This window comes from Acomys minous, assembly GCF_964271855.1.
Source record: "Acomys minous genome assembly, chromosome: 1".
NCBI lineage: Eukaryota > Metazoa > Chordata > Mammalia > Rodentia > Muridae > Acomys > Acomys minous.
In genome coordinates, this window is record NC_140483.1 from 13,924,301 (window position 1) to 13,951,039 (window position 26,739).

General features: G+C 40.6%; 1 protein-coding gene across 3 annotated transcripts in view; it reads left to right on the plus strand.

The window, feature by feature from the left end:
* NVL (nuclear VCP like) overlaps positions 1-26,739 on the plus strand; it is a 63,915-nt gene that overhangs the window by 21,854 nt on the left and 15,322 nt on the right. For 2 of the 3 annotated variants that reach the window (XM_084793805.1, XM_084793806.1), the window contains exons 11-18: positions 4,454-4,571; positions 7,470-7,614; positions 12,868-13,117; positions 14,711-14,929; positions 16,774-16,878; positions 19,711-19,773; positions 24,516-24,635; positions 26,284-26,383. In XM_084793805.1, the coding sequence (XP_084649931.1) occupies positions 4,454-4,571; positions 7,470-7,614; positions 12,868-13,117; positions 14,711-14,929; positions 16,774-16,878; positions 19,711-19,773; positions 24,516-24,635; positions 26,284-26,383 (1,120 nt within the window). The remainder of the gene's footprint in view (positions 1-4,453; positions 4,572-7,469; positions 7,615-12,867; positions 13,118-14,710; positions 14,930-16,773; positions 16,879-19,710; positions 19,774-24,515; positions 24,636-26,283; positions 26,384-26,739) is intronic. The other variant, XR_014781400.1, reaches the window with a different exon arrangement.

A 26,739-nucleotide genomic window follows, 5' to 3' on the forward strand; every position in this document is an offset into this window, starting at 1 on the left:
ATGTTGTATGGTCTGGCCTTAAATTCTTGGCCAGCCAACCTTCCAGCCTTAGCCTCCCAAGTGCTGTGATTGTGGGTGTGCACCACCATGCCCAATTGAAAGAATTCTTACAAAACCGTTAACATTGTGTCTAGTACATAGCAAGAGTCCTATAAATGATGACATGCACTTGAGCAGACACGAATCACCTCTATGACTAAAACTAAAAATGATGAAAAGTTTTTACGTCATGTTTTCTTCCCCAGCTACCCCTTTCAGGCAGGGTCTTGTGTAATCCAATCTGGTCTTACGTAGCCGAGGATGACTTTGAACTTCTAATCCTTTTGCCTCCACCCAAGTGTTGAAATTACAGTCGTATGCCACCATGCTAGGTTTAATTTTATGTCTTTATTTGCACCTAAAGCATATAATGGCTGATAAACATAACATTGTAACTACTAGAAGATGATGTGACATCAGGAGAGAAATGTATTTTAGCAGCAGCAATAATAATAATTATACATTTGTAAGCTGGGAGTGATGGCACACACCTTTAATCCCAGCACTAGGGAGACTGAGGCAGGTAGATCACTGTGAGTTCAAGGCCAGCATGGTCTACAAAGTGAGTCCAGGACAGCCAAGATAACATAGAGAAACCCTGCTTCGGAAAACCAAAACAAAACAAATTATACATTTGTAATAATTAATTCTAAATAATGAGTATAAATTATAAGAGCAATTCATTACTTTTGGAAAGAAAGTCTTATGGTGTAGCCCTTGCTAGCCTAGAACACGCTATGAAGATCAGGCTAGCCTGAAACTTAGCAGAACCCGCCTCTGTCTTGCTGTGTTGTGTCACCATGTCCAGCAAGAAAAATATGTTTAAGATGGGAAAAAGTAGAGGCTAGCTGCTGAGTTTGTTATGTAGACTGTCAGTGAAACAGCAACGGATGATACCAGGAAGATCAGAGAAAAGGTGAAAATGACAGCATTTTTCTAAAATACGTCTTAGTTACTTTTCTGTTGCCATAATACGCCACCATGACCAAGGCAACTTACAGAAGAGTTTATGGCATTTACAGTTTCAGAGGGTTAGAGTCCATGACCATCATGGCAGGAAGCATGGCAGGCGAGGCGCTGGAGCAGGAGCTGAGAGCTTACATCTTAATCTACAAGCATGAGGCAGAGAAAGTTAACTGAGGACATGCCACACCTGCTCCAACATGCCACACCTCCTAACCCTTCCCAAACAGTTCTACCAACTGAGGACCAAGCATTCAAACATATGCATTGTTTTTAAAATTATCTGTATTATGTGTATTATCTGTAGGCCCAGCCACCAATCAGTTAAGACACAGACACTTGTTATATTTTATAATAGCCTTAGTTAACCTGGGGCAGGCCAGATATCAATCCTCTGAACGACTTTCCATAGTAGGGCCTCGGGCATGGGGTCCCTGTCTCAATCCCACGCCATCTGTTTTCAATAACCTCTGTCAAGCTCCCTCCCATCCATAATCCTATATCCTTGCTCATGTTCTTCATCTGGGCCGGATTCTCCATCCATGCCGGCCATGTGTTTCTCCTCCATCTAACCCACGGCAGCCTCCTCTCTTTCCTCAGGCCTCTCTCCTTTTTCCTCATGGCCGTCCTTTCTTCTTCCCAGAATTCCTCTCTCTCCTAGCTCCACCTATCTCCATTGCCCTGCCCAGGTGGGATGGCTTTTTATTAAGCAAAAGGTGGGTCCCACAGACAGCAAGCAGTAATTAGCATCAAAATACATCAGACCATCCCCCAACATATATGAGCTGAGGGGGTGGGGGGCATTTTCATTCAGACCACCATGGAAATTTTTATGTATATGGTAAGCACAATGGCAAATATGCACACAAAGAAAGCTGGCAAATTTAGGTCATTAGTTTTGTGTTAAGTCTCCCTGTGAACTGGTACTGAGCAAGTACAGTGCCTGATGCAGATGTTGAGTAAGCATGCGGCTTTACACCTTTGTTCTCTGCCACCTTTCCCCAATCCAAGTGAGTAATGTAACCTTTGTCAAGCAAGGTGGCTCTTTTATATAATCCCTTCCTTAGGCTAAGTTCTGATTATCATCACTCACTTCCCATTTAGTTTTCCAGGACTGACAAAAAATAATGGGCTTACTTTTTGAGACCTTTGCTCTGTTCTTTAAATTTTGTAACTGATCATAGGTACTCTTTGCAAACATTGTCGTAAAGAAGGTTGGGGAAGAGAGCCAGTAGTCATGGGCCAAGTATCCGTCACTTTGATGTCATTTTGAGCTGACAGTGTGACTTTTAGCACAATAAGTGTCACTATTTTGACTGTGGAGTGACTGAGAATAATTGAGATTGTAAGCCTAGGTTTTTGGTTTTCACTCAATCCTAGTTGCTCGAGTGTGTATGCTCATGTGTGTTAAAATGTGTGTTTTATAAAATTCACTATGTTAGCCTCTATGTTGTCACTGTTAATTTGAATTAGTCTCAGTCTGTACTCTAGGTTGCCTCAAACTCAGCAGCTCTCCTACTTTAGTGCCTGGATTGCCAGCATGAACCTCTATTTTGCCCCTCTTATCCTCTTTCTTTTTTTTTTTTAAAGGTGTGCGCCACCATGCCCAGCTAAAGATTTATTTATTTATTTATTTATTTATTTATTTGTATATACAGTGCTCTGTCAACATGTACATCTGCATACCAGAAGAAGGCACCAGATTTCATTATAGATGACTGTGAGCTACCATGTGGTTGCGGGGAATTGAACTCAGGACCTCTGGAAGAGCAGATAATGCTCTAAACCTCTGAGCCATCTCTCCAGCCCCGCCCCCTTCTCCATCTTAAAGTGTACCATTCAGTGGCATTAATACTTCACTTTTTAAAAAAGTTTTTCTTTACATTTATTTATGGGGTGAGATGGGGAGTACACACATGTGCCAAGGCTTATATGTAGGATGTAGAAGTTGGCGGACAGTTTAAGGGAATCAATTCTCTCCTACCATGTGGATACCTGGTCATCCTTAGTGGTACGTGCTCCTCCTTCCCCACTGAGAATCTCACCAACCTTGCACTTAGCATCATCATCACCTACCCTAGAGCTTTCTTATCTTCCCTAGTTGGAACTCTGAAGCTGAAACACAGGAACTCCATTCCACCCTCCCCCAGTCCCTAGCAACCACTAGTTACTGCTTTATGCCTCAGAGAATTCGGCTATAATAATCTGGGGACTAGAGAGATAGTTCAGTGGGTGAGGGCCCTTACTGCTCTTGCAGAGATGTGGATTTGGTGCTTAGCACTCACATGGTGGTTCACAGCCATATATAACTCCAATTTTAGAGCATTTTACACTGTATTTTCGTATCTGCTAGCACCAGGTACCCACACGGAGCAAATACACACATAGACAAAACACTTAAACACTTTAAGTTTTTAAATAACATGAATTTTTAAAACCTGAGACAACAACAAAATACTCACAAAGATCTGGTCATTTAACTGAAATACTAAAACTTTATCCTTCCTTATTCAATGTAGTCTTTGCCAAAAAAAAGGGGGGCCTTTGGGGTTGGGGTATAGCTTAGTATGTGTGTAGCATGAGTTTATGTCTGTCACATCAGAAAACACACAAGGAAGCCAGCCAATGCTAGTGTTAGTGTAAAATAATGGGAAAGTTGTGGAGGCAAAGATCAATAGTGTAAACACGTGTAATGTTGCTGCATTATACTTAAAACTGATTAAAATGGTAAGTTTTATATAAATTTTTTTTTAAAACCTTAGGATGCTTCTTAAGATCTTCTTATAAGTCTGTAATCCCAGAACTGGGGAGGCAGAGGTGGGTGGATTGCTGTGAGTTCAAGGACAGCCAAGGCTATGCAAGGAAACCCTGTCTCGAAGGAAAAAGATCTTAGACCTGATTGAAAAATTTGGACATTTTTATATTAGAAAAAAACTAATACCGTTTGAGTAGAGTTGGGTTTTCTAGTTTGAAACATTTTTATTTTGGTTTTAGGAAACAGAATCTCATCCACCCAGTATGGCTTGGAGCTAGAAATGCTGCCTAGGACATCCTTTTTCTTTCCTGCCCCCCCCCCCCTTCGGGACAGGTCTCTCTGTGTAGCCTTGGCTGTCCTGAACTCACTTTGTAGACCAGGCTGGCCTCGAACTCACATCGATCCACCTGCCTCTGCCTCCCAGGTGCTGGAATTAAAGGTGTGCGCCACCACGCCCGCTGCCTAGGACATTCTTGAGGTCTTGATCTTTCCAAGTGCCAGAATTTTTAGCATGTGCCACTGTGCTAACTTTAGAGCTTTTAGATTTGCTGCTTGTATTCTGCAGCCTACAAATATAACTAACTTCGTGGTTATCTTGTGACTGATCCTTGAGCTTAACATTCTAAGAATACATCAGCACTGCGTACTAAAATAATTTATTTTATAGTTATATCGTTGTGGTGTTTTTATTTCTAGTCAAATGCACCCTGCATTGTTTTCATTGATGAAATTGATGCTATTACCCCTAAACGAGAAGTTGCTTCAAAAGATATGGAGCGAAGAATTGTAGCCCAGCTTCTAACCTGCATGGATGGTAAATGATTAATTCATTTTACGATAATAGATTTCTTAAAAGGATGTAAGTCATACATGTATGTATGAACCACTTAAATAGTGAATCTCATAAAAACAGAATCTTTTTTAAAAAATTTAAAGATATTCCATTCATTTCATATTGTATTGTTCTCTGTTTGTGTATGTATACATATATGTGGGTGCACATGTGTGCTCAGAGTATGTGAGAAAGGAGGCCAGAGATAAATCTCAGATATCACTGTTTGGGAGTCATCATTGGTCAGATTGCCTTGGTGCTTACCAAACAGGCTAGACTGGCCAGTGAGCCCAGGGATCTGCCTGCTTGCACCTTCCCAGCACTGGGATTATAGGTGTGTGTGGTGTGTGTGTGTGTGTGTGTGTGTGTGTGTGTGTGTGTGTGTGTGTGTGTGTGTGTGTGAGAGAGAGAGAGAGAGAGAGAGAGAGAGAGAGAGAGAGAGATATTGAACTCATATTGGTTTGCTTTTTCAGTCTACACTTTCAGGGTTGCATAGTACCCATTGTTCTCCCTTAAGGATATTTTTGTGTAAGAAATGGTGATTTGTTTGTTTGTTTGTTTGTTTTTCTTAAGACGAGGTTTCTCTATGTAGCCTTGGCTGTCCTGACTCACTCTGTAGACCAGGCTGGCCTTGAACTCACAGGGATCCTCTTGCTTCTGCCTCCCGAGCGCTGGGATTAAAGGCATGTGCCACCACTACCTAGCTTGAAATGTTGAAATTTTAATGCATTTATATTTGCCTCTTTAAAAAATATTTTTACTTTTAGCCAGGTGTGATAATAGGTTCCTTCAATCCTAGTACTCAGGAGGCAGAGGTACACAGATCTCGGTGAGTTTGTGGGCAGCCTAGCCTAGATAAGTTCCAGGCCAGCCAGAGCTACAAAAGTGAACCCCTGTTTATATCCCCCCTTTCCACAAAAAATTATTTTAAGTATGTGTATGTGTGTGGAGGTTTGTGTATGTGACTGCGGACACCATAAGATTCCCCCCAGTTACAGTGATTTTGAACCTTCAGACCTGGGTATTCGAAACAAAACTAGAGTCTTCTGTAAGAATAATATGAACTCTTAACTGTTTTAATTACCTTTTTGACTGTTAATAATATTTTTAAAATTTACTATGCAAATTTAACATTTCCATTATATGGAGACATTTCTACCAATATTTCTCTGTAGAGTTTGCGGCCAACCTGGGCTGCATAGTGAGCTACAGGCCAGCCATAGTTACGTCACAAAAACAAGAAAAGGAGCTGGAGAGATGGCTCAGAGGTTAAGAGCACTGGCTGCTCTTCCAAAGTCCTGAGTTCAATTCCCAACAACCACATGGTGGTGCACAGCAGTCTATAATGTGATCTGATGCCCTCTTCTGGCCTGCGGGTGTATATGTAGGCAGAGCACTGTATACATAATGATAAATAAATCTTAAAAAAAAAAAAGAATAAATGCATTTGAAATGTCTGGCAGAGAACAAACACATTTCAAAGTTAATAACTGTAATAAGGCAGAGCTCTGTATACATAATAAATAAATAAGTAAATAAATCTTTAAAAAAAAACAAGAAAAGAAAGAAATAGCACATGTTTTGGTGTCATATTCCTGTAATTATTAGCCAGACATACAGTCTGGACAGGACAATTGCTGTGAGTTGTACCTAGCCTGGGTTACGTAGTGAGTTTCAGGCCTAGCCTAGTCTACAGAGTGAGATCCTGTCTCAAAATGAAAGAGGAAAGATAATTTGAAGTATTACATAACAATACATATTATGGGTTTCTTATGGTACCCAGTTGTAAATTACTTGCCGTATTTTACCTTTTGTGTAGTTCCAGGGATCGAACCTGGGTCCTGGTGCATGCTCTACAAGCTCCCCACCATTGAGTTGCACCCCAGTGCCCTAGGCTATTTTGTTTTCATCACAATTTTCCTACCATGTTTTTGAGGCCTATATTCTGAGAAAAGCTTTTCACAGATTCTTGCTAGTCAGATAATATATCCATTATGTACAATGTACTTAGCATTTGAATACCATGTTTTTCCTGTGAGGTAGTATAACTGACTCCCCTATTTAATTCTGGTTCAGCTGATAGTATATTTATGAAATATAAAACTGACAGAATATTTGTGAAAGATCAAATTTAAGCCCTGTATTTTGTCTCTAAAGTAAACCAAAGCAGCTTACGCTGCTCTGTACCCTCTTCTGGTGTCTCCCGTTCTGGTGGGACACACTGCTGTCTTCCCCAGGTCCACTGAGCTGCTCACATTGTCTGGGCATGCCTTGCATGTGTCGTTGATGTGTTGTCACTCCTGCTGCTGCTCTCTATAGAGCTTGGCTAACTTTACCTCTGCTTATGGAAACCATACTTTCCCTCCAGGCTTTCCTGAAGTGTTTGTTTCTCTGACGCCTCCATCATCGTCTCCCTTGCTCTATTACAGTGCTTAGTTTATCTTGAGTGTTATTAAACCTCTTTACACTTGTCTTAGACCATGTGTCCTTACTTAGATGCTTTGTTTTCTTCAGTAGATTGTCAATTGCTATTAAGGCAGTCTTTTTTTTTTTTCACTTATTATGTATACAGTGTTCTGTTTGCATGTATACATGCATGCCAGAAGAGAACATCAGATCTCATTATAGATGGTTGTGAGCCAACATATGGTTGCTGGGATTGAACTCAGGACCTTTGGAAGATCAGCCAGTATTCTTAACCTCTGAGCCATCTCTCCAGCAGAAGGCAGTCTTTATCCTCATGCTTTTTATCTATTAGACAATAAATGTCTATATACATTTATATATCAAAGTACACAAATTCTCTCTAACCTTTACATACTTTGTGTAAACATTGTTGTCTTCAGGCGTCAGATGCCTTGTTCTCTACTCTTTTACTAGATCTGAATAATGTGGCAGCTACGGCTCGAGTCCTAGTTGTTGGAGCTACTAACCGACCAGACTCGTTGGATCCTGCTTTGAGACGTGCAGGAAGGTTTGACCGAGAAGTATGCCTGGGTATCCCAGATGAAGCATCCAGAGAAAGGTACATTCTGCAGAAAGATGGCGTTTGCATATGACTGTGTGAGCTAGCAACATGTTTTGAAAATCAGTGGTAAGAAATACCATGTAGTTCATGTTCATTCTCTCTGTGTCTCTCCTCCTCCTTCCTCCCCCCCCCCATATTGAACTAAGGACCTCAAATGTGTTGCCAAGAACCTACCACTGAGCTATATTTCTAGGCTCTTCCCCTTTTCTCTTTCTAAAATAAAACAGTGTTTAACAAAACAACTCACTCATCAATAGGACATTGTTTTAGGTTGTTCAGTAGTGATAGTCATCCTGTTCATTGATAGCTGTTTGTCTGATACCCTTAATGTGTTCTGTGTTTCAGTTTGCTTACCAGCTAAGGGACAGATCTGTATCTGTGAAGTAGTGTAGTGCCATCCAGTCCATATATGGGTTCAGTCTGAGTACCATTGTGCTACTCTGCCCAAGGCCCTGGGTCTCATAAAAAGATGCTAGTGTGCCCTGTGGTGCTGGCGCACGCCTTTAATCCCAGCACTTTGGTGGCAGAGGCAGGTGGATTTCTATGACTTCAAGGCCAGCCTGCTGTACAAAGCCCTTGAGGACAGCCAAGGCTACACAGAGAGACCCTGTTACGAAAAAAAAGAAAGAATCTAGTAAATGCTACCTAGTTAGTGATTGGTGGGGAAAGAGCAAAGAGCTGTACACCAAGAACCAAAAATAAACCTTGATAACTAGTATATCTTCAGAAGAACCCTTAAGTAAGTAGAATAGAAATCTAGTGAATTGGGGCTGGAGTGATGGCTCAGTGGTTAAGAGCACTGATTGTTCTTCCAAAGGACCTGAGTTCAATTCCCAGCACCCACATAGCAGCTCACAACCCTCTGTAACTCCAAGATCTGATACCTTTACACAGACATACATGCAGGCAAAACACCAATGAACACAAAATAAAAGCAAATAAATTAAAAAGAAAGAGATCTAATGAATTAATGTTGTGAACTACCACATTTCTTCTGGTGTGTGTGTGTGTGTTTGGTAATTGTTATACTAAAATTATGTACAAAATCACTGGCTACTTTTAGGATAAGTGACAACTAAGGAAAAGGAATCATTGCTTTAGAGGTAAGGAAAGAGGGGAAGATGAAGAATGTGGTCAGAAAGCACCGTGTATAGAAGGTTCAGCCATAGATCTGGGCCATCCTTTCCCTCTTCCCAGTGTTTGATGTCACGTCATTCTTCTAAAAAGTTACTATTATTTGACAGTGGACTTCATAGTTATTTGTATAGATAGTAGTTATGTTCATATGTATTCTTTAAATAGCTTATCAACTATCAAGTTTGTTTACTACTACTTCCAGCAAAATAATATTTATTTTACTTATATTTATTTATGAAGTGCAGAGCAGCTGAGCCAAGTGGTCCATGCCTGTAATCTCAGATTCAGTACAGAAAGTTATCCCAGCTCTGCCTCATAGTGTTCTCATGCCAAACTTTAGTTTTTCACACACAAAAAAGTGAAAATGTAACTTACTTATTAAGTAAAGTATTAATAATGTTTTAGCTTTAAAACTCATGAAGATTGGCCTAGAGAGATGGCTCAGAGGTTAAGAGCACTGATTGCTCTTCCTGAGGTCCTGAGTTCAATTCCCAGCAACCAAGTGGTGGCTCACAACCATCTATAATGAGATCTGGTGTCCTCTTCTGGTGTGCAGGTGTACATGCAGGCAAAGCACTGTATACATAGTAAATAAATACATTTTAAAAACAAAAACAAAAAATCCTCATGAAGATTGACTTAATGTAACCTAGCACAATGTCTTAATATAGGGGGAAAAAGAAGAGCCTTTTAGCCCTGGGCTGGGGGTTGCACCCAGAGTCTTACACTGTGCTAGATGGGCGCTTGCTTTTTTTACTGAACTTTGCCCCAGCCCTAGAAAAAAAGTTTTAAGGTAACTTGATAGTTTACTTTTTAAATTTTATTTGATCCTAGCATCCTGGGGCATGCCTGTAATCCCAGCACTCAGGAGGCAGAGGCAGGTGGATCTCTGTGAGTTCAAGGCCAGCCTGGTTTACAAAGTCCAGGACAGCCAGGTCTGTTACACAGAGAAACCCTCTTGGGGAAAAAAGATTTTATTTAATATTTATGAGTGTTTTACCTGCGTGTATGTCTGTGCACCACATGCATGCCTGATGCCTATGGAGATAGAAAAGAGGGTTCCAGTTCCAGGCAGACAGTCGTGAGCTGCCAGTGGGGCTGGGAGTCAAAGGCAGGTCCTCTGCAAGAGCAGCAAGTGCTTTAAATCACTGAGCTGTCTTTCAACCTACACCTCAATCCTGCCTTTTGCTTTACAAGAAATTTCCAGCATACATGAAAGGAGACCTGCTTTAAATGATTACTTTAATATACTGCCTCATTCCTTCCCGACTTCATGTCCTTTTTTTTTTCTTCTTCCCCATTTTAAATAACCCAGAGTCTCTGCTTCCCACATACTCAAGCAGGGAGGTTTGGGACCATTTACTAGACAGGGTCAACTCACCTTAGGATGTTGTGCCTTAAGTAATTTACTTCATTGTTACTCATCATTTCTGTTAATTAACAGTTTAGAAAGGTCTGAGTGAGCCAGGTGGTTCTATCTGTGTCATGTAGCTTTAGTAGCTGAAGCAAGAGCATGGGACAGGAGGATGGCTTAGGTTGTAGGTTTATACACACACACACACACACACACACACACACACACATACATATGTGATATGTGTTATATATAAATACTATAGTATAAATATAAATTATATATTAGAGATGTCTTAACAGCATCTTATCATTTCTTTCTCTTGTCTAGCTTAGGACTTCTTTGGGGCAGTTTGAGCTTCCTTATAGCCACATTGAAGTGGCTGGATACTTAAATGACAGCCTAAGGCTTCAGCAAGAGGCTTTCAGCAAATAGGCCTGGCCAGCATTGCTTTTTGTTTTGTTTTGTTTTGTTTGTTTACTTGTTTTTTTGAGACAGGTTTTCCCTGTGTAGCCTTAGCTGTCCTGGACTCACTTTGTAGACCAGGCTGGCCTCGAACTCATATTGATCTGCCTGCCTCTGCCTTTCAAGTACTCAAATTAAAGGTGTGCACCACCACTCCCAGCCAGCATTGCTTTTTAAACACAGTGTTAGAAGTCACAAAATATTAATATCACTATACTAGATGGTTTTGTCATTAAGGTTGCCCCAGAATCAAAGAAAGGACACACGGAATCTTCCAATAAGAGAAGGGTCATGAGTCTTTGGATGTATTTTAAAACCATGACAATGATGGAATATCATATTTATTACCAAGTGTCAACAATTACCAAGCAGCTTTAGCCTTTCTGGATTGCCAAAAAGAACTATCTCTTTTTGATGTGACCATGAATGAACTGTTAAGACTTGGACTGTTTATTCTGAAAACTTCTAGTGGTTTGAATCTTCTTTTTTAAAAAAATTATTTATTTATTTATTATGTATACAGTGTTATTCCTGCATGTGTGCCTGCAAGCCAGAAGAGAGCACCAGATCTCATAGATGATTGTGAGCCACCGTGTTGTTACTGGGAATTGAACTCAGGACCTTTGGAAGAGCAGCCAGTGCTCTTAACCTCTGAGCTGTATCTCCAGCCCAATCTTTGTAAGGCTTTGGATAACATCAATTATAATTGACATGGGAAGACCCAAATTGGATAACCTTTCTCTTTGCTAGTAAAACATGCATACACTAGGATCCCCAGAATATGTTTCCTTGACAATCTTATACAAGTATGAACACCTCTTTGTATGTCAATCACCCTGAAGCCTAATGCTTAGGAAATGGTCATGCCTTAAAAGACCTTTTAAAAATAAAACATAACTCCACTTGGATGCCATCTTAAAAAATTAACAAAGCACAAATTAGAAGCTGGGTGTGATGTCATGTACCTGCAGTCTCTTATACTCAGGAAACTGAGGCAGAAACATCACTTGAGCCAAGGACTGAGAATTAGCCAGAGCAACATAGGAAATCCCCCACCTCTTAAAATAAGTGACATGGACATGTACCATATTGTCAGTATAAGGTCTGAGCAACAGGAATGGTGGAGATTGGTCAGTAGCTATCCTAATAAAAGAGGATGTTAGCTGAACACTGTGACACACATCTATTATTCCTAATACTTGGGGGGCGGGTAGAGGCGAGAGGATCAAGAGTTCAAGGCCACCCTCTACAACATACAGAGTTTGAGACCACCTTGAGTTGCATGAGACCCTACTTCAAAATCCAAAGCCCTGCAATGTTGGCTGTTTGAAGTATCAAGATAAATATATGAAACCTTCATTTTGTATAGTGAACATATGTTTACAAAAGATAACTTTTATAGCTGGACATGATGGAACATGTCTTCAATTCCAGTTTTTGGTGACAGAGGCAGGCTGCGTTCAGCCTGTTCTATGTATCAAGTTGCAGGACAGCAAGGGCTACACACTAAAACCCTGTTTCAAAGGGATAGAACTATGGTTTGAGTATGGTGGTTCTTTCTGATAAGTACATATTTTATTTGCTCTGAAAGTGTCCCCATAAGATGCTTCCTGTACAGTATTGCAAAACATTTAAAAATGGATTTAGAAAACCAAACAAATTGTGTTTGTAGTCCTTATAATGCATAGCATAGTTCCCAATAAGCAGATATTTAACGTAAGTTTTTCTGGAGTAAAGTTGGGCATGTAGTAGTAAATAAGCATGTATCAAGTGAATGATTTGGTTCATCTTAAATATCATCCATTATGATACATCAGTAGGGATTAATGTATAAGCTTTCAAGTAGACATAGGTAGGGATTAATTTTACTATTAGTCTAGGAGTCTGAATTTCTTTCTTTTTTTCTTTGTAAAATTTATTTATTTATTATGTATACAAAGTTGTATCTGTATGTACACCTGAATGCCAGAAGAGGGCACCAGATCTCATTATAGATGGTTGTGAGCCACCACTTTGGTTGCTGGGAATTGAACTCAGGACCTCTGGAAAAGCAGACAGTGCTCTTAACCTCTACACCTTCTCCCCAGCCCCTCTTTCTTTCCTTTCCTTTTCTTTTTTCTTCTCTTCTTTTCTTTTGTTTTCAAGACAGGCTTTCTTTGTGTAGCCTTGGCTGTCCTGGACTTACTTTGTAGACAGAGATCGCCTGCCTCTGCCCTACAGAATGCTGGGATTACAGGTGTATACCACTGTGCCCAGCTGAGTCTAAATTTCTTAAATTGTTTTTTTTCCTGCAGAATTCTCCAAACATTGTGCCGAAAGCTGAGGCTTCCAGAGACTTTTAATTTTTGCCATTTAGCACACCTAACGCCAGGCTTTGTTGGCGCGGATCTGATGGCACTTTGCCGAGAGGCAGCTATGTGCGCGGTCAACAGGGTCCTGATGAAGCAGCAGGAGCAGCAGAAGGAAAGTCCTGAGAGTGGAGCTTTGCCCTCTGACGCAGCCCAGGGGCCGAGGCCGGGGACTGCGTCTGTGACTGAAGCACAGGTGCCCTTCAGTGCTCTTTGTCTCGCTTTGTGCTTTATGATTGAGAGTTAGTCCTTTACAGAGAAGTTTGCAGCTCCTGTCTCAAAAAAAACAAAACAAAAAAAGAAAAAGAAAAAGAAAATACAGATGTAGGGCTTGAGAACTGGCTCAGTGGTTAAGAGGCCTTCCTGCTCTCATGGAGGACCTGGGGTGCATTCCCCACCCAGCACCCCCAACCACCTGTAACTCCAGTCCCAGGAGATCAGAAGGTCTCTTCTGACTTCCATGGACAGCAGACACATGCAGACACGTACACACATGCAGGCAAAATACGCATATACATAAAACAATAAGATCTAAAAGAAGATGAAATAAAATATAGCTCTACTTAGTAGAATCACGTGATAAATCCATATAATGAATCTAGCACTGATAGAAAGTTGACACCAGCCAGGCGGTGGTTGTGCACGCCTTTAATCCCAGCATTTGGGAGGCAGAGTCTGGCAGATTGATGTGAGTTCGAGACCAGCCTGGTTTACAAAACAAGTCCAGGACAATCAAGGCTACACAGAGAAACCTTGTCTCGAAAAACCAAAAAAAGAAAAAGAAAGTTGACACCATTTGCCCATGTGTATGTGAAAATACAATTATCTAATTGGAAATGAGAAATCTAAGTATTTCTAATATTTTTGTGAAACTATATTTTTACAGATTAGAAAACCTGCCTCACTAAACTGAATTTTTGAATGAGCTAATCATAAAATCAGGTCCGAATCCTGCACTGTCACCTTCACAGCTCACGCCTGTAATCTGCACTGTAGAAGCTGAAGCAGGGGGACTCTCTCAGGCTTGAAGTTAGTTGAGACTACAGTTAAAAAACAAACAAACAAACAAACAAAACCTCTACCTCAAAATAGACAACTAGGAAGGCTGTCTTCTGTGGATTTGGTTGATAGGGCATTAGAAAAACTTACGAGTTTGTAATCATAATGAATTGTAATTGTTGCCAGAGTAACTTTGTCTTAAGTCGGCTGCTTTATGAGTATTTAGAAATGAAATGGAATTAATGAAATGGATATTGGCCAGCTGCCTGTTTTCGCATTATCTAACCCTCATTTAAGATTTAGCATCCTGTTTAATATCAAATCAATCTCTCTCCTCTCTCTCCCTCTATCTGACCGTGCTGGCCTCAAACTTATATATTAGCTGAGGAGGACTTGGAGTGCCATGGTCCACTAATATTGGCTTAGAGATTACTTTTATATATCTTGATTATAATTAATTTATCTCTATTTAACCGAATATATGATCTACCTAGAATGAAATGAATATATCTTATGTAAAGGAGAAATAAATGATTATAATACTTAGTTCATTAAGTTCACTATAACTTAGAGAATCTTGGAATAATTAAGTTATATGTAACTTTGTGGCTCACATTTTTTTCCTCTAACTGTTATCTTAAAGGATGAACTGCAAAGGCTGTTAGGCTTGCTAAGAGACCAAGATCTCCTCTCAGAGGAACAGATGCAAGGACTGTGCTTTAGAGAATCTTGGAATAATTAAGTTATATGTAACTTTGTGGCTCACATTTTTTCCTCTGTTATCTTAAAGGATGAACTGCAAAGGCTGTTGGGCTTGCTAAGAGACCAAGATCCCCTCTCAGAGGAACAGATGCAAGGACTGTGCATTGAATTAAATGATTTCATTGTTGCTCTAGCGGAAGTCCAGCCTTCTGCCAAAAGGGAAGGCTTTGTAACTGTCCCTAATGTGACATGGGCTGATATTGGTGCCCTGGAAGACATTAGAGAAGAGCTCATAATGGCAATATTGGTAGGTATACCAGCCATCAGTGTCTTTGTCATTGGTCAGGAGTTATGATCTAAAAGAAAACCTGCATGCCTCTACCAGATGATGGCATTGAAAAAACTATTTAGACGTACTTATTTTTTATTTTATGTGTGTGACTGTTTGGCCTGCATGTATGTATGTGTACCATGTACATGCCTAGTACTGGCAAAGGCCTGAAGGCATCGGTCCTCTGGAACCGGAGTTACATAGAAACCCTTCTTGTGGGTGCTGGGGTGCTTGTTCTCTGCAAGAACAATAAGTGCTCTTAACCACTGGGCCATCTGCTATAGCCTCCAAATACATCTATTAAATAAGGCTTTCCTGAGGTATAATTCAAATGTTAAATAGGAAATTCAGCCTCAGTTTGTCATCTTTTTTAAGTCTAACTGTCCTAACAATGAGATGTCATTCTCTCTCTCTCTCTCTCTCTCTCTCTCTCTCTCTCTCTCTCTCTCTCTCTCTCCCTCTCCCTCTCCCTCTCCCTCTCCCTCTCCCTCTCCCTCTCCCTCTCCCTCTCCCTCTCCCTCTCTCTCTCTCTCTCTCTCTCTCTCTCTCTGGTTTTTGAGACAGGGTCTCTCTGTGTAGCCTTGGCTGTCCTGGGCTCACTTTGTAGACCAGGCTGGTCTTGAACTCACAATGATCCACCTGCCTCTGCCTCCTGAATGCTGGGATTCAGGGTGTACGCCACCACACCCAGTATGAGGTGTCATTCTCTTGAGATGTTTCATACTCATTATTTTGGTTGTGTTTGGTTACTGTGTAGTGAGTTCAAGAAAAACAAATTCAGGTATTATTCAAGATCAATTTATGTAAGAACCACCTTCTTGGTCATGCTCAAGAGGGTGAAGGCAGTTTGATGCCCATCAAACTTTGGGTTGATTTTAGTTTACTTTTCTGCTTACTGATTATTTTAGCTGAATTATGGTCCATTTAAGAGGTGTGTCCTACCAGCTGTGAAAGTACACTTGGTTGCAGAGAACAGGCACGTGTGGCGTTTGTGTACAGGGTCTGCTGCCTCTGACTTCCTGGAGAAAGCTATCACCTCGACTTTCATAACTTAGAATTTTGGTTGAGTTTCTAAAACTTGATTTTAATATATTGAAATATTTATCTTGGCCTGAGGGAATAGCTCAGTGGGTAAAGCATTTGCCATGCAAAGTTAAGGATACGAGTTTCTGTCTCCGGAAGCTATGTTAAACAGATGCAGTGGTGAATGTCTGTAACTACAACCCTCCAAGAGTGAGACAGGAGGCAGAGACAGGAAGGGTCCCTGCAAGACTGTGGACTAGCCTGCTGGGGATACACAACGGAAAAAACAAGAGACCCTGACTCAGAAGGCAAGGACCAGAGATTGTCCTCTGACCCACGCATACAGTGGCATGCATGTTATAATGATTAAAAAAATGAATGAAATATTGTTCTGTTTCTAAAATGTTCTCATAATTTCCATGTATGTATGAATTCCTTAAGAACAGTGACCTTGGCTTAATTTGGTAGTACTCACCTCCAATCTTTGTTCTTAGACAGAGACAGGAGACGGGGTCTTTGAGCTTGAGGCCAGCCTGGTCCATATATTGAGATCAAGGTGAAGCAAGACTACATAGTGATACCCTGTCTCAAAAAATAAATAAGGAAAGAAACAAGGAAGAGAGTCTTTCCTATTTATTACCGTGTACCTTGTACCTGATGTCTAAAGCAAGGGTCAGCGAGCCACTGTCATTTCCAGGCCTTGTAGTCAGGGTTAAATATAGGAGATGAGATACATTTGAAGATTCAGGGTGAAGTAGACACCTACAGTCGATCACTGTTGGCATTGTTTCTTCTAGGCACCAGTACGCAATCCAGACCAGTTCAGAACTCTTGGTTTGGGGACTCCAGCTGGCATCCTCCTCGCTGGTCCTCCAGGATGTGGAAAAACCCTGCTAGCAAAGGTAAGGTACGAGTTCCACTGTGTGCATTGCATTTCTTGCCTTCAGTAGGATAAAGGGTTAAGTAACATTTGTTGAATACATTCTGTTAGAAATCCATTTTAGGCTAGGCGTAGTTGTGCACACCTTTAGTCCCAGCACTCGGGAGGCAGAGGCAGGCAGATTGTTGTGAGTTCGAGGCCAGCCTGGTTTACAAAGTGAGTCCAGGACAGGCAAGGCTACACAGAGAAACCCTGTCTCAAAATACCAACAAAGAAATCCATTTTAGCAAAACTAATGTGTTTTTTTTTCCCAGTAAAATTTTCTACACCGTTTGTCCTTTAAAACAAAATGTTGGGGGGTTTTTGTTTTTGTTTTTTGAGACAGTGTTTCTCTGTGCAGCCTTGTGAATCCTAGACTCACTTTGTAGTCCAGGCTGGACTTGAACTCACAGCGCTCTGCCTGCCTCTGCCTCCCGAGTGCTGGAATTAAAGGCGTGCACCACCACACATGGCAGAACAAAATGATTTCAATTGGTTGTGTCACCATCATTCCTGTGAAAGAAGCAAGAAAAGGGTCCTGTCCTCTGAGGACAGAAAGCTGTATATGTCTCTTTTCAGTTATGAACTTGCAAGTCCATTCTTGCTCCGGGGCCATTTGAATCTTTATATTGTCCAAGTATTATTACATAACTTTAGTTTGTAGCTGATCTTGTTTCTTGCTTTTGTTTAATTATTATAACTTGAGTATTCCCACTTGTTCTTCACAGTATTTAAAAAAAAACTTTCTGCAACAGAAAATCTAAATTAGCAAAACGGAAAAATGTTTATAATCCTACTACTGCTATTTACTACCACTGTTTGATTTTGTAGTCTGTCCCAGGTATTTGTCTTTTATGCATATCAATACATATGCAAGATAGTTTTCTAATGAGCTTTGTTGCCGTGATCAAATGTCTGAACAACTTAAAGGTGAAGGGATATGGTTTGGCTCATTATTTCCGAGGCTTTAGTCCAGTATCTTGGTCTCCATGTTTCTGTGCCTGTGGTGAGAGCATGGCATAAGGGTAACCTCATAGCAGCTCGGAAGCAGAGAGAGCAAGAATCAGAAGGAGACTAGGACAAAATAGATCTTTCCAGAATGTGCTCCTGATTTCTGAATAATGAGATTGAACACCCCCACCCCCAAGACACGGTTTCTCTGTGTATCCTTGGCTGTCCTGTAACTAAGCTGTTCTCATAATCAGAGATCCATCTGCCTCTGCCTCCCAAGCACTGGGATTAAAGACATGCACCGCCCTCCCCGTGCCCCAGGAGATTGAATTATTAATGTAGCAATTAAGCTATCATTTAGTTCAAATCAAACTTAGGATGTAGTTACTTCCCAAAACTCTATCAGCAGATAGTCAAGCCTTTACTATACAAACCTTTGGAAAATGTTTCATATCTAAACCATAACAATAACTTGTATATATTCCTAAAATGAAAATTATATTTTAAAAAATATTTATGTTAGTTATGGGGAGTAGCATCTTGCTCTATCTCCTGGGTTGACCTAGAACTCATGTACTGCAGGCTGACCTCTTACACATCGTCCTTTCTTAGCCTCCTGAATGCCATGATTATAAATGTATATTATTATATCTGACTTTTAAAAAAGGTCTTTAAACACATTTTTCTTGCTTAGTATTATTTCCTAAATACGGAATTTTTAGATTATTTTTAAAAAAATACCATCTGTACCATATGTGTGCCTGGTGTACAGAGAGATCAAAAGAAAGCATCAGAAACCCTGGAGCTAGAGTTACCGTGAATTATACCCACTACTGTGTATCAAACCCTGGTCCTCTGGAAAAGCAAGCAGTGCTCTTAGCACTGAGCCATCTCTCTGGCCCCTCAATACAGTACTTTTAATACCTTAGGCTGAAGGGATGGCCTGAGTTCAATCCCAGGACCCACATTGAGGAAGGAAAACAGACTTGTGCAGAAGAGTGCTGTAAAGCATGTGTATGCACGCGCGCGCGCGCACACACACACACACGTACATATATACACTTAAGTAAATGTAATTAGAACATTCTCAAGATTTTTAATGTGTGTTTTGCCATAGACATGTTTTATAGTTTTGGTAATCTGGTTATGGTTGTTAACACTTTGTAGTCCAGGACTTCAGAGCTTGAGGCAGGAGGATCAGGAGTTTAAGGTATTCTCTGCTACACAGTGAGTTTGAAGTCAGCCTGGGCCACATGAGGCCTTGACTCAAAAAAAAACCACCCGAACAAGCAACCAAAATCCCATAACATTATATAATCTTGTGTTCATTGGTACTTTTATTAGGATGTAGTCCTAAATCATTTTTCAGTAAATAGAGTGCATGTTTTTAAAGTATATCAAGATGGCTTCCTAAAGGTTTGTACCATTAGAAAAGAGTGATACTCATCTCACAACTTAAATTGTAATGGCCATTTAGAGTTGCTCTTCTCTTTTAGATGGGGCCTCATTTTAGCTGGCCTGGAACTCTGTGTAGACCAGACTGGCCTTGAACTCTTGGTGTGCCTGCTTCTGCCTCCCAATTGCTGAGTTTAAAGGTGTATACATGCTACCATATCTGGCTTAAATTTTCTTTTTTTTTGGAGGGGGGGATGTTTTGAGACAGGGTTTCTCTGTGTAGCCTTGGCTGCCCTGGACTCGCTTTGTAGACCAGGCTGGCCTCGAACTCACAACGATCCGCCTGCCTCTGCCTCCCGAGTGCTGGGATTAAAGGCGTGTGCCACCACGCCCGGCTAAATTTTCTTTTAATATTTGACAACCCAATAAGTATTTGTCTTATTTGTATCTTTCTATTTCTTCTGTCTAGGCTGTGGCAAATGAGTCTGGACTAAATTTTATATCTGTCAAAGGCCCCGAGTTATTAAATATGGTAAGTTGTCTGGCAGCAGTCATCATCTTAATTAAGATAAACCATGATGATTCAAACTGTAGGATTTGGTGCTCCCAGATCTTTGGGCAACTGTAACATTTTAACAAAATCTCTGTTGTAGAGTAAAAAGATTGAGCTTGCTATAACATATGGGTTTGTAAATGCTTTCTTGAGTAAACCTATTAACCTACAAACTTGAGTTTCTACACCTTTAACATGGAAATGACTTATTGCAGTTATTAACTTTGAAATGTGCTTGTTCTCTGTCAGACATTTCAAATGCATTTATTCTTTTTTTTTTTTTAAGATTTATTTATTATTATGTATACAGTGCTCTGCCTACATATACACCCGCAGGCCAGAAGAGGGCACCAGATGTCATTATAGATGGCTGTGAGCCACCATGTGGTTGTTGGGAATTGAACTCAGGACCTTTGGAGGAGCAGTCAGTGCTCTTAACCTCTGAGCCATCTCTCCAGCCCAAATGCATTTATTCTTGAACAGCCTGTAAAGTATGAATTGTTTTTCTGTCTCTGTCTCTCTTCTCTTTTCTCTCTTCTCTTTAATGTCTGTCTGTCTCTCTCTCTCTCTTTCTCTCTCTGTGTGTGTGTGTGTGTGTGTGTGTGTGTGTGTGTGTATGTGTGTTCACAGGAATGCATGTGTGTGGGTACACATGTGTTTGGGGATCAGGGTCTGTCTACCTTGGGTGTTGTTCTTCAGGAGCTGTCCACCTTGTGTTGGGCTTGTGAGACTATACTGCTGGCCAGTGAGCCCCGGGAAGGTGCCCTCTCTGCCTCACCTAGTGCCCAGCTTTTTCAGGGGGTGCTGGGAATTGACCTTGAGTTCTCATCCTTACATGGAAGCATGTATCAACTGAGCTGTCTCCCCGGCTCTGAGTTTCTCTCTTTTGCTGCACAGTACAGATAAGGAATGCTTAGGGCAGAGAAGCTTTGTAACTGGCAGGGTTTGCCCATTGGAGTATTGTAGTAGAGTTGAGGTTTGAATTTGTGTTGTGTGGCTTGGTGATCTATATGTAAATAAATAAAAGATACTTAGAAGAAAGACATTACTGAAATGCTGTGTCTTCTGCACTTATATCAAAGTTAAGAGACTGTATTTATTTTTTCCTGCCATCCATATGTAAAGCAAAAAGGTTATTCAGAGTTTGTCGTATATTTAGACAACAACAAAAAATAAATTGTGTTAGTTTATTTTCTTGTCATTCTGACAGAATAACAGATGAAATCAGGTGTGTTCAGAGTAGTACGGCTCTAGACCTGACAAAATAGCAGAAACAACTTGAGGAAAATATTTATTTTCATTGTTGTGGATGGTTCTGGTGAGCATGTTGAATAGCTTACATTCTAATCCATGAGATGGTGCCCCTCCTGAGGGTGAGGCCTTAGACGTCTCAGGGGTGTGCCCTCCCATTCTCTAGATGATGGTAAATCCAGTCCCATCGGCAGTGGAGAGTAACATCACATTCATGCTTCTAGTGCAAAGTTCTTTCTTCGGGGCCAAGGATTAAGTCTAGGGCTCTATGCAGGCTAAGTATACTCTCTCTCATTAGCTACTTCCAATCTTTTTATTTATATTTTTCCAGTGTTAGGGATGGAAAGCCCGGCCTGTGTCTCTGTCTCTGTCTCTGTCTTTTTCTCTCTTTCTCTTTAATCTTAGTTGGTGTGTTTGGCTTTTCCTATAAAAGTTTACGCTTTACTTTCTGTGGGATTTTTTACATACTTTTGTACCTTTCTTTCTTAAACATTTCTAATGGAGAATAAAGTATTAGTAAACCTTAAAAGTAGTTGGTTGGTAGATGATAACGTTGGAACTACAGAGCCTTTATGCCAACCTAGAAAATAGATGCTATATTTAGAATAGATGCTAATACATACATTAAGTTAAAAGTAAGAGTAAAATATTTTGAAGACAAAAATTTTTAAATTAGTATGAAATAGTTCAGGAACACAAGAAGCTATAGAGTATGCACTCTAATGTGTCGTTACCACCCAGTGTGAGGGAGCAGGAGCTATATGTTTGAAGCTTTCTGCAGACCCTCCTCAATCATGTCACTCAGTCTCTTTCTAAGGATTTACTTCCGTCTCAGCTTTGGTGTTTTTAAACAGCTGGCCGGGTCCTTTTCTGCCAGGATAGCAGTGGTGAGAGGACTGAAGAAGGTGTTTGAGTGCTGGGCATTGGTAGCTTTTGTTTGACAGCAGTGAGCACTGCAGCAGTCAGGTTGTGACTCTAGTGTCCCACTTCCTCTGTAGGCCTCAGGTTCTGGGACCCTCAGTCCTGCAGGTGCACACTCAGGATGCTGCGATTCCCTAACCCTTTGCTGGAGCCAGTGTTAGAGTTTGTTGTGACTGCTGTCACTACTCAGGAGACACCACTTCCATTCCTTGTGCTGTGTTGCTGCTTCTGCCACTGTGGGCAGGTATTCCTCTTCTGCACATGTCAGTGCAGCAAGCTGTTTATCTGGGTTTGCCGCCTGGCGTGCTTAGCTCCTCTTTTGTCACTTACCCTAACTTAGATTCATTTTACTGGCCACTTTGGCTTGCTATGCCCAATATTCCATTGCCATTGTGTTTATTGCTTCCTTCCATTCCTGACATTTTACCTCCCTATCCCTGAAAGCTTTTCTTAAAAATATCTGGTCTATGGCCATCAAGATGGCTCAGCAGGTAAAATTAGCTATGACGGAAGAGAGAACTGACTCCCACAAGCTGTCTTCTGACCTCCATATGCATGCGTGCCTCCTCCTATATCATACACAAAATAATACATGGGAAGATTAAATAGTAGAGGGTGCTTGTGTTGTATGTGTTGCGGGCACACGGGTGTGTAGGTGTGTGGGGAGCCAGAGGTGTACCTTGACTGTTGTTCCTCACCTTCTGTCTACCTCATTTTATGGAGACAAGGTCTCTGAGTGGACCAGAACTTGCCAACTGGCCCAGATAGGCTGATCAACCAGCCCAAGGATCCTCCTGTTTCCACCTCTCAGTGCTGGGATTGTAAATTCCAGCCACCACGTTGTCTATTTCACATCCTGAACTCGAGTCCTCCTGCTTGTGTAGCAAGCTGTTTATCTCCCCGTCCCATGCCCTGCTTTTATGTAGTGTTAGTTAAAGAAACTTGTTCAGGAAAATGGTCTATTATTATCTATTATTAATCCATAGACTGTTATGGCAGTTATTATTCAACCTGCTACCATATCAGCAAAGGACACAGACACCTGTTAGATTTTTAATAAGCCTTATTTCACATGGGGCTTGGCAGATATTAACCCCCTAAACTACCTTGTTATCTCCTAGTTCCACGCTCCCTGCCATTCCCTTTCATCATCCCTATCTGGGCTACTTCCCATCCAAAATAATATAAATACCTGCACTTGCTTTCCATCTGGGCGGCTTCTCTCCAGCCATGCTGATCTCAGAGTAAACTTCTCCCGGCTGTGTGGTTCTTCTTTACACTAACCCATGGCCATCTCCTCTTTTCCTCTTCTCTCTACCTGTCTCTCCTTTTCCCTTCTCTTCCATTCCCATGGTCCTCTGTCCTCCAAGCCCGCGAACTTAGCTCCGCCTACCTCACTTCTGCTCTGCCTAGGAGTAAGCATTTTTATGTAGCCAGTTGGGGATTATTTGAAAACAAGGTTATGCAGCGTCACTTTGGTATCCGTAAGGGTCTGCACATAGAGCAGGGCAAGCATCTAACATCTGAACATGAAGCACCAGACCGTGCTGAAACAGAAACTTGTTTTCTTTTTTGTAATGATGCCTGAGCCTTGTGTATACTGGGCAGATGCTGCACTGCTTGAGCCCTTTCAGGAAAAAAATGTATGTCTAGCTAAGGAGAAAAACCTTGTCCTTACATGTAAATTATCTTATTACTCAGTTCTAATGTATTGCTATTTATGGATTATTTATGTTTCCTTGACTGAACATGACTGACTTAATGTTCATATTTAAACTTAGATTTTGACATGGGGTTAGCCGTTTGAATCTATGAGATGCTTAGCACATTCACCCTGAGTCCATTGTTGCTATATAAAAGTTTTAGCATGAATATTTGTTTGTTTATATCTGGGAGTAGGTATCAGTTTGATTTGTGTTTTCAAAATACTGTTGGATGTGTAACAATTACTCCTGGGTGTTTTAATTATGCAGAAAATCAGAAATTGGCTTTAGAATACAATAGAATTATGGGATTTTTTTTAACTAGTAATTTTATATTCTATTTTGTCTTTATTTTGTGACTAAATAGCTGATTTGGTTAAGTATGTAATTGACTGTCTTTTTTTAAGACAGAGCTTTGCTTGTAGTCAAGGATGATTTCAAACTGATCATGTCTCAGCCTCCCAAATATTGAGCTTGTAGGGGAGTAAACTCTAGCACAACTGGCTATTTTTATACATCAAAATAATGTAATATTAGCAATTGCATATGGTTTAATATAATACTTTTAGAACTTTTGACATCTATATGACTTTACTTTTTAAAAATACTTTAAAAATTATTATTACAACATTTGCTCCTGTCCTTTCCTCTATTCAGCCATTCCCATGGGCCTCAGCCCTTGCTTGCTCTCTCTCAAACTCATGGCCTCTTTTTCTTTAATTGTTGTTTAACATGACTAAAAATATAAATACACAGGATCTACATGATATAAAACTTTTACTGTCATTTGCTACTCAGCCCCAAGATTGAACTGTCTCTCCATTTTGTCTGCTTTCTGTGTATTAGTATGTTGGTGAGAGTGAACGTGCTGTGCGGCAGGTTTTTCAACGAGCCAAGAACTCAGCACCCTGTGTGATATTTTTTGATGAAGTGGATGCGTTATGTCCTCGAAGATCAGACCGAGAAGTAAGTATTGGAGAATTTTCTAGTTACATATGAATGCATGTTTATAAGAATTCATATGTCACATTTGTGGGAAAAGTTAAAATCCTTTTCTCCTGATTACACTTCCTTCAAGTTGCTGACACTAACACTGCATGCTCTGTGTGTATTGTTCTAGGGGTCTTTCCATTAGTACTAGTATAGTTCAGACCTCTGCTTTATATATAAGTAGAGATATGTTAATGATTTGCTTTACTGCTTATGTAATATCCCATAGTCTAGCTGTAGCAGAATTTACTTGATAATGCCTTGTTTTAGACCTACATACATACGTACATACATATGTGTATATACACACACACACATACACACACACACACATACATATACATACAGGGAACTTGATGTGTAGGCCAAGCTGGCCTCAGAAATCCATCTTCCTGTACCTTCCAGGTGTTGGGCTTAACGGCATGTGGCACCACCACCTGGCTAAAACTTAGTGATTTTTAATGTTATTGAGTCTGGATTATAAGTCTTTTAATGTCTTAATTATTAGTGTTATGTCATCAGAGAATGATAAGGCTCTACAAATGCATCTTTCTAAAAGAATCAATGGAGTGGGTTAAAGCACATTGCTGTGTCTATACATAAATTTATATTGAAGAAAGGCAATTGATAATAAAAGATCCGGGGCTGGAGAGATGGCTCAGAGGTTAAGGCACTGACTGCTCCTCCAGAGGTCCTGAGTTCAATTCCCAGCAACCACATGGTGGCTCACAGCCATCTGTAATGAGATCTGGTGCCCTCTTCTGGCCTGCAGGTGTACATGCAGGCAGAGCGCTGTGTACATAATAATAAAATAAATCTTTTTTTAAAAAAATAATAAAAGATCCATAGCACCACTTTCTCATTTCTTTCATTGTCTGTGTATTTTATTACCATATTCCCGTATCTCTGTAGCCATACACTTCTTGAACAATCAGGATGTTTCCCTGAATAGCCATACTTAGTACCATTTGCTTCAAGAAAAATATGTGAATCTTAACATGCTCAGTGTTCCTGTTTGTTTTCACTGGAGCATGTGGGACACTGACCTAGGCAGAAGCTAGAGCTTAGAACTGAGTCAGTCTAGAGCTGCCCTAATGGAGGTTTGTGGTAGCTGTTAAATAATTCAGAAGCATAAGATTTAGTGTAAGTTTCATTTCTCACCTTATGTAGAAATGAGACCTTAGATAAATAACCTCTTCTAAGCTTCAATTTTCTCATCCTGGCTTTGATTAATAACATCTTTGCTAGGGAGTCCATTAATGATTGTGTTTTACACAGAATCTATAGTTAGTGACTCTTTAAGAAGTAGTCACTGTGCCCATCAGCTTACCTGCCTGTCTTCCTTTCTCTTCCTCCCTTGCTTCCTCTTCCCTTCCTTACTTTGTTCTTCTCTCTTCTATTATTCTAAAGAGACTCTTTCTGTTGCTCCGTTTGACCTATAGTCCTAGTTTGGGTGGTCTTGCCTCAGCCTTTGGTTGGTGCTACTGTTCAGTCACTGTACTCTTCCTTGGACTGTCATTCAAGTTAGCAAATAGCTGTGTTCTGTTGTGCGGATTAAAAATGGAGGAGGGATGCTGCTTTCCTGATGTTGAAGGTGATGGTTCTAGATTTTTCTCTTTTAAAGACAGGTGCTAGTGTTCGTGTGGTTAATCAGCTGCTGACAGAGATGGATGGTTTGGAAACCCGTCAGCAAGTTTTTATTTTGGCTGCCACTAATAGGCCAGGTAAGAAAAAAAACATGACAGAAATGTGTTCAAAACGTGAAATAAAACTTTAGACAGCTCTTGTGTATGCTGCAGTAAAAACACTGGAGCTGGAGAAGGTGGCTCAGCAGTTAAGAACACTTACCATTCTGCATAGTACCTGTGTTCCAGTCACACCACCCACAGGGCAGCACACAGGTGTCTTTAACTCTTGTCCTAGGGGATCCCCTGCAAGAGTGTGGTGCACAGACATACCGGTAGGCAAAACAGTGTACACATAGAATAATAATAAACCTAAAAAAAAAAAAACAAAACCAAAAAACTCATTATTTCCTGATTCTCATGAAATTGTTTTTCTTACTGGCTTTTGTGCAGGC